Consider the following 7,637-nt stretch of genomic DNA (forward strand, 5'->3'; position numbering starts at 1 on the left):
AAGTTTAGAAGTCCCAGGATGCCAAGTGTTTTCTCCCAATCCTGAGGAATATTCTGAGAGAGAGAGAGAGAGAGAGAGAGAGAGAGAGAGAGAGAGAGAGAGAGAGAGAGAGAGAGAGAGAGAGAGAGACAGAGAGGCAGAGACAGAGAGGCAGGGTTAGGAAGATGCAAGCATTTTTAACCTAAAGTTGAAACCAAATTCCCTCAGAGGGCATACCACCAGCAGACAAAGGTCTGCTTGGAAGACGTTTCTTTTTCCTTTTCTAAGATTTTAGTTGTCTAAATCTCCTACCTTCTCCATTCTCATCTCTCTTTAAAATGCCCCCCTAAAGCCGTCAGTTTTGTGGCTCCTTTGTGGGTGGGAAATCAGGGGGTTCTTGAGCCTACTTGGCAAAAGACCACACTCAAATTACAGAGGATTTTTTTGTTTTGTTTTGTTTTCGTTGTTGTTGTTTTGTTGTTTTGGGGGGGTAAAGATTGACTTCAATTTCCCAAGACAACTACTCTGAGGGCATATTGATAAATCTTTATTGACAAAATATTGACATTGACATACTTCTTGGAAGTATATAGTGTGTTAGAATTCTAACAAATTAACACAAAACACAAAAATATTTACATTCTGGTATAGAAGACGTTAAGGAAGCATTTGTCACTCTCTTTAGTAAGTCTATGGTCTTGGAAGAGAAACTCTGCTTGAAAATTTGCCGGTGTCCTTGGCATACTGGCATCATTCTTGTTAACTACAGTCCTTCAGCTTTTGCAATAGGTAGATTGCGAGTTTTGAATAGATCATTATGGTGAGTGGTTGGACTCAGCTAATTTCTTCAACCACTAAAAGGAGAAGCTTATTTCATGATTCTTTTTAAGCCTCAGAATGTTAGGAAAGGGACTGTCCAAGAATTATAATGAATTTGAAGGGTTTCGTTTTTTCCTCCCCCAGCACACAAGTCCTGATTCTTCTTGTGGACACCCTCCCGCCGCACCCCAGCCCCATCCTGCTCCCATTTCTCTGTAAGAGGACCACTATCTCCAAGTCTACTTCATTTAGCTTTCACAATCACTTTGACATGAGAAGGTATCAAAAAGTGTTTACAGACTGCACGTTTCTCTGAAATAAAAATAAAAATAAAAACACACAGAACCTGTCTTCTTTAAAAAAGAAAACGCAAAATAAAATTACAATTCATTTGTTTTTAGACACCATTCACCCAACAACTGCTACATGCAATTCAAGTTTTTGAAACAGGTGTGGGATGGGGCTTGATATAAAATTTCACTTGTTATTACTAATTTTTTGAAGATTGGGGGAAAACACTTGGAAGTGCAAAATCAAAAGTCCCGTGCCTGGTTGGGTTGGATTTTTTATATAAAAACATTATTATCATATTTTAAGTGGACTGTGATAAACGGAATACCTGCCAATCATCTTGTCTCCCGGTTTGGCGTTTGACTGACAGCTCCCCTTGTCAGAGTGCGAGGTCAGCTTTGCCACACTGGACTCTCACTCTCTCTCTCTCTCTCTCTCTCTCTCTCTCTCTCTCTCAATCTCTCTCACTCAATCACTCACTCAGCTGCCTCTTTAGACGAGGGTTGTTAGCTGTTGAAGGAGTCTCCGTCTTCCACCATCCCGGCCCCGTCTCCAATTGGGACCCAGCGCCCTCGCTGTCCAAAGTCTGCGAAGCACACGGTCGGCTCCTCAGATCCTCTCTCCCTTTCTCAATGTGTGTGCGGTTTTTGTTGTGTAGGGTTTTTTTTTCCCTTCTTCTCCTTCTCTCCCAGTCTGTTTCTTTTTTTCCATGTTGTTGTCCATTGCTGTGGGGTTAGCTTTGTGTTTTTAATCATCTGAGGTCACGTCTATTTCCTCCGGACTCGCTTGCTTGGTAGCAATTCTCCACCGATTAATGTGGTGCGTCCCTTTTTTCTTTTGTTGTGAATCTGAGCCTTCTTCTTCCAGCTTCTGCCTTTTGAACTTCGTCCTCCGGTTCTGAAACCATACTTTTACCTGCAGGAGAGACAGGTGGGGCCATATTAGATGCTTCATGGTGCCTTCCCGGCACGGGCTTGAACCCTGCCCCCAGATCAGACCCCAGTGTAAGCGAGAGAAAGCTCAGTCCTCCAGATGCCTGTTCGGAGGACCAGCCACCCCCGTGACCTCCCCAGCAGATTTAGGCCCCTGAAACTGCAGGTAGGAAGCTCAAGCCCATTTCCCTGCTCCCCGCTCTTCCGAGTCTTACTGCAGAGCCTTTCCCCAGGGCCCCAAGGTCCCACAGTACATGGATCCCTGGCTGGCCTGGCCCTGCCCAGAGCACAGTCTCTTAAGAGCAAAGGCCTTGAAAAGTGTGAGAACTCGAACAAAACAAGACGTAATGAGAAACTATCCTAACCACCACTGCCCCCCTCACTCCTCCAGCAAGCAAGTACAGGGAAGACTTCTGTCATGCTACCGTCCTTTCCGAAAAGCGCGCAGTGTGCTTTCTACTTTCTGCTGGTCTGACGGCGCCTAAGCGCCTCCTCTGCAAGACTGAGGCCTGATTGAGGATCTTAGTCCTCCGAGCCCTGGCCTTCTGGCCGCGGGGACTCTCACAGGTGTGCAGGAGTCAGGTGGGGCGAGAGGAAGCCAGTGGGCTGCGAGGCACATAGATCCTCTGGCAGTTTTGCTGTCCCTTTGCAGCTAGGAAAGGGGCTTCCAAAGTGAAAGCTTCCCTAAAGAGTGGGATTGATGGCAAGGACCATGGAAACTGAAAAGGAAGAGAGAGAGAGAGAGAGAGAGAGAGAGAGAGAGAGAGAGAGAGAGAGAGACCCTTTTTTTCCAGCCCCCAACAAGTCAGGGTTGAAATTAACTCTCACGGAGACAGGAATGGCAGCCTGGTCTCTCCACAACCACTGCTAGAGGTCTAGGCAGGAAAGAGGATTGAAGCTGTTGCAGCCAGATGGCCCAACTGGGAAGTTGGGTAGTGGGTCCATATCCAGCAAGTCGACTAGACGTGAACACTATCAAGCTTGCCAGCAGCGGGGCACACGTGAGGGAGTAAGGGGGCGACTCGTTGGTCCACATTCCCCGGCTTGGCTAAATCCGTAGCGACCCAGGCAGGTCCGGCCCCCTCTGTCCCCTAAGGTCCCTCTTTACTCCCTCCTTCAAGGTCGCCACAGGGTCCATTTTGCTCTCCCCAGTGCCCCGTCTCCCAAAGTGCCCGATGGAAAAAAAAAAAAAAAGCAGAGCGGGAACAAGGCTGAGTTTAATTTGCTTTGAGTTTGCTAATTGAGGAGAACGGTTCAATTCTCCCCCGGCGCTCGCCCAAGGCGCGCGTCGGTGCGCTCAGGGCTTGACGCGCACACAAAGACTCCAGGCAGAGTGGGCAGCGAGGCGGACAAAGACCACCGCTGCCTCGGCTGTCCAGGAGAAATCAGCCTGGCCTTGCCCGCTGCCCGCCCCGCACAAGCCCGCGAGGCCCACTTAAGTTTTTGACGGGGGGGGGCATTTTAAAAAACAAAAGCCTCGACCTTTTTTTTTCCGCTTCCCAGAAAAAAAAAAAAGTGTTACAACTTAATCTGCCAGAAAATGTTACTGTTCGGTGAGAACTTTGACCCCGCCCTTTGGCTCCTCTACAGTAGGCGCTACTGTAGCCCTGCGCCCCCTCCCCATGCTGTGACCAGCCCAAACCAGGCCCTTTGAGGGACCTTGCAGTGCAGAGGGTCCAGTTCCCTGAGGCAAGCCCTCTCTTTAGCCTCCCCGCTTAATTGCTCGGTTTCAGGGTGCGCCTAGAGTTCCTGGACCCCAGCTTCGGGCTCCCTCATCCCCTTAAAGGGAGTAACTGGGGGTGAATGGTGGAAGCCAAGGGGCTGAAGTCGCTCAGAACTTGCTTTGAAACTACCCCTTCTTTCCCCAACCACCGGGGCTGCAATTCGCCTCCTGCAGGACCCCTGTTGGGGTCTCCCCGAAAGTGCAGAGGTGTGTTAGTTACTAGGAGTGGTCCGGCCTGCTCTAGCGAGCAGAAGGCACAGCCTCTGTGGAGTGCCAGCAAAGCTGGGCACCCGGGGAATCACATATCCACAGCCCTGCCGTGGAACTGGGTGTACCCGGCCCTCTGCTAAGGCGCCCCCCGCACCCATCCCCGCAAGGCTGGAGCTCCATGCTGGGCCCCCAGATCGGGAGCGAGAGGCTGCGGTCTGCCCTGGCCTCCCGGGCCTGGGCTCCGGGCCGCACTCACCTGAGTTTCCGTAAGGCTGAGGCTGTGCGCCAGCTGCTTCCTCTCGGCACCCACCACGTAGTGATTCTTCTCAAAGGCGTGTTCCAGCCTTAGGAGCTGGGACGGCGAGAAGGCGGTCCGGATCCGCTTCGGTTTGCGGGCCAGCGCGTTGTGCAAAAGGAAACTCTCGGGACTCGTGTCGTTCCCTGCGGGGGTGGGGGCAGCAGAAGTGCCGTTAGGAGGCGGCGCGGGCCGGGCCAGCGCGCTTCTCCGGATCCGGACTGGGTCGGCGGAGCGCTCCGGGCGTCGCCTAGCTCGCGCTGCCAGGCGTGCCAGGCCGGTGGCCTTGCCTGGGCGAAGCCAAGCTGGCAGGCCCGGGCCACCTGGGTGACACCCCAAGAAGCAACTGCGCCCCCTCCCTCGGAGGCGGCCGGTCCCCAGGCTTCGGACCACCGCGGGCTTCGCAGCCTCCCTGACCCAGCGAGCCTCCACACCTCTGCGCCTGGCGCTGGGGCCGGGGAAGAGGTGACAGATCCGGCTGCCAGATTGGAGCCGACGCCACCCCCCAAAAAAATCCCTCTGGTCTAACTTCTGTGGCAACTTTGGACCACCCCACACACACACAGTGGGGAGGGACGCTGCCCATCATGTTCTCAAGGAGTTGTTTTGTTTTGTTTTGTTTTTTAATGATCTCGATAACTCTGGTAAAGTGCAGAGGTAGGGCAGATCGTGACAGCCGGACCGAAATATGGCGAGCGTGTCCCGGCTTCTGCTGTGGCTGCCTTCGAGGCCCCGGCTCCGGGACTCCCCGGTTACAGAGAACCAGGGGAGAGAGAGCCACGCGGTGGGATCAGACTCCAGGGGGCACCGAGCTGTGGGCGCCCGCTAGAACTGTCCTCTGCCCCAGATCCGGAGCGGGTGTCCCTGAACTGGCGGGCACAGAAGAGCAGGGGACCCCTAAACTTTGAGAGCTCGGCCAGAATGTTTCGGATTCACTTAGTAGAGTTAGGAAATCGATGGGGGAGTGTGGGGGGCGGAGGGAGAGAGAGAAAAAACAAACCAAACAAAGAAAAATAAACCGACAGCCCAGGGGGAATGGAGGCAAACTCGGCGCAGGAATGAGGTGCAAAGGTTTGGGGGTTGTTTTGTTTATCCGGTAACAATGGACCGGGGGGGGCGACGCGTCCCGGTTCCACTCTCCCGCAGGAATGTCAAGGGTTAATGGATGGACCTGCTCCCGAGTGTCGAGCTGACGCCTCCCCGGTTTTTCGGGTTTCCGTCCGAGGAAACTTCGTTATTTTCTGAAGTTTTAACTTTCTTCCCTACCCTAACCCAAAGAAAAACAAATACTTCATACGCACACATTTATATACATAATAGCAAGAAGATCTCCAAAAAGATCTTTCCGCCTTTCCAGCCCATCTCTCTCTACCTGTCTCGTTTATTTTTTAAAAAAAGAAAGAAAAACAAAAACCAGACCGGACCTGCGCCCCCCCCCCCGCCCTGCCGCCCGGCGCTGCAGTTCAGCCGGCGGGAGAGCCGAGCACTGGTTTTGCGGTTGCTGTTGGTTTTTCTTTGGTTGGTTTTTGTTTTTGTTTTTGTTTTCCCTCCTCGCTTGGCCCTGGCCCCTCTCCAGGCCTCCAAAAAAAAAAAAAAAAAAAAGAAAGAAAGAAAGAAAAGAAAAACCAAACTGGGAGAAGGAATTACTCTTGTTTCGGGGTGGCGAAAGCCCCCTCGCCTCTGCGAAAGGATCGCAGGCGGACACGCAGTGGGTCTGGGCTGCAGGGTCGCGGGGAGAGCGGCGGACGCAGTTGGACGGAGCGGAAGGGGAGCCTGCGGCCGGGTCCCGGCGGCGCCCCTCCGAGCCAGCGCGGCCCGCCAGCCCGGGACGCCGCCGAAGACAGAGGGAGCCTGGGGACCCGGCGGGCCCCGGGCCGGCTCCCTGGCGGCGGGCGCTCTCGGGGACCTCTCGTCCGCGCCCGCGCCCCGGCGGCCCGGGACCCGCGGCCCGCAGCCCAGCGCCCCCCAGCCGGCCGGCAGCTTCCGAGATTGGAGATCAGCGCCTTCCGGGCCCGGATTAGGGGGCCGCGCGCGGGGCCTGGGGCTGGGGGAGCCTCCACTCGGGCCTCGCCACGCTCCCGGCCCGAGCAGGCCGGGGCGCGCCGGGAAGGATGCGGCGGGAGCGGCGCGCTGCGGCCCCGCGACGTGGCACGTACCTTGGAAGCGGTGACCCAGATACCGGTAGCGGTGGATGAGCCAGGGGTAGAAGGTGGACGGGTCGCGCTGCTGCGAGGCGAAGAGGGGGTGTGGCGAGTGCGAGGAGGGCAGGGGGTGGGCGGCCAGGGCGTGCGGCGGCGGCACGGGGTGCACGGGCACGGCGGGGTTGGGCGGGTGCGAGACCGCCTCGGCGAACACCAAGTCCGGGTTGGAGTAGACGCCCCTGCCCGCGGCGGCGGCGGCGGCGGCGGCCGAGTGGAAGCCGTTGAGGAACGGGTTGATGGGGCTGGAGTTGGCGTAGCTGAGCGCGGCGGGACGGATGGGGTCCTCGGAGCGCGAGGCGGGCAGGGGACTGTCCTTGGCCACCAGCGATTCGATGGTGAAGCAGCGCTTGGGCGCCGGCTGGAACATGCTGCGCCCCGGAGCGGGCGCTCGGGGCTCCCGGCTCCCGGCGACCGCGGCGCGCTGCCTCCGCCGCCCGCTGCCCGCGGCGAGGACCGACGAGAATTGGGGGCTCGTTTGTTGGGGGGGGGGGTGAGGTGGGGGGAGGACGGGAAGAAAGAAAGGAAAGGAAAGAGGAAAGGAGGGGGGAGGGGGAAGAAAGGCAACGCCGAAGATCCCGAGAATCTTGCACCAAACTCGCCCAATCTGGAGAGAGGGGAGAAAAAAAAATCCTTCCAGAAGAATTTGCAGGCGTGGATTGGGGGAATATTTTTTTTTCCTTTTGCGAGATGGCGTGGAGTGTTGGAGGGGGGGGTTGGAGTTAGAGGTAGGGAGGAAGGGGGGGAAGTTTCTCGGGGGAGGCCAAAAAAAAAAAGTTTTCTCTCCTCTGCAAAAGGCGGGCAGGGCGCCCTAAGTCCAAGGACAATCCATGGAAGTGTTCGCTTCTTCACAAGTTGTGCAAACGATTTGTTAGTTCATGAGCCTAATTAGTGCGGGGATCACATAAACAGCTTCCTCCGAAGCCTGGTAAATGGCTTGATGATTGGTCGCTATTACTCGCCCTGAGGTGGAAGGGGGGGAGACTCTTTAAAGTGCGTCAGAGGGAGGCGAACGCCTGGGAACCCGGAGGCCTGGATCCGGGCCGAGAGTGGAACGGAGTCGGCGCCGGTGCCCGGGACGTGCCTCCCGCCGAGCGCCCCGCCGCCGGGCCCCGCCGCGCCCTCGCCCCGCGCCCCGCGCCCCGCGCCGCGCTCACTCGCTCGCTCGACGCCCGCCGCGGCTGCTCTCC

General features: G+C 56.2%; 1 protein-coding gene across 2 annotated transcripts; it reads right to left on the reverse strand.

Moving 5' to 3' along the window:
• Positions 1 to 514: 514 nt before the first annotated feature.
• On the reverse strand, positions 515 to 7,399 carry Emx2 (empty spiracles homeobox 2). 2 transcript variants are annotated; one of them, XM_090346875.1, is made up of 3 exons: positions 6,406 to 7,393; positions 4,211 to 4,395; positions 515 to 2,004 (listed from the first exon to the last, which is right to left on the reverse strand). In XM_090346875.1, exons 1-3 carry the CDS (start codon positions 6,815 to 6,817, stop codon positions 1,837 to 1,839), a joined length of 765 nt encoding a protein of 254 aa, XP_090203001.1. In that variant the 5' UTR covers positions 6,818 to 7,393; the 3' UTR covers positions 515 to 1,836. The 2 variants fall into 2 exon arrangements, with proteins under 2 accessions (XP_090203001.1, XP_090203002.1); XM_090346876.1 differs by lacking the exon at positions 4,211 to 4,395 and having other exon boundaries at positions 6,406 to 7,399.
• Between the last annotated feature and the right edge of the window lie 238 nt (positions 7,400 to 7,637).

This window comes from Megascapheus bottae, chromosome 15, assembly GCF_031878675.1.
Source record: "Megascapheus bottae isolate mThoBot1 chromosome 15, mThoBot2.hap1, whole genome shotgun sequence".
NCBI lineage: Eukaryota > Metazoa > Chordata > Mammalia > Rodentia > Geomyidae > Megascapheus > Megascapheus bottae.

Coding starts and splice junctions, on each gene's coding strand:
- Emx2 (XM_090346875.1), bottom strand. CDS start 6,817: ATGTTCCAGCCGGCGCCCAAGCGCTGCTTCACCATCGAATCGCTGGTG. Junction 4,396..6,405: donor TCTGGGTCACCGCTTCCAAG/GTACGTGCCACG, acceptor CCACCCCCGCAG/GGAACGACACGAGTCCCGAG. Junction 2,005..4,210: donor TCAGCCTTACGGAAACTCAG/GTGAGTGCGGCC, acceptor TCTCTCCTGCAG/GTAAAAGTATGGTTTCAGAA.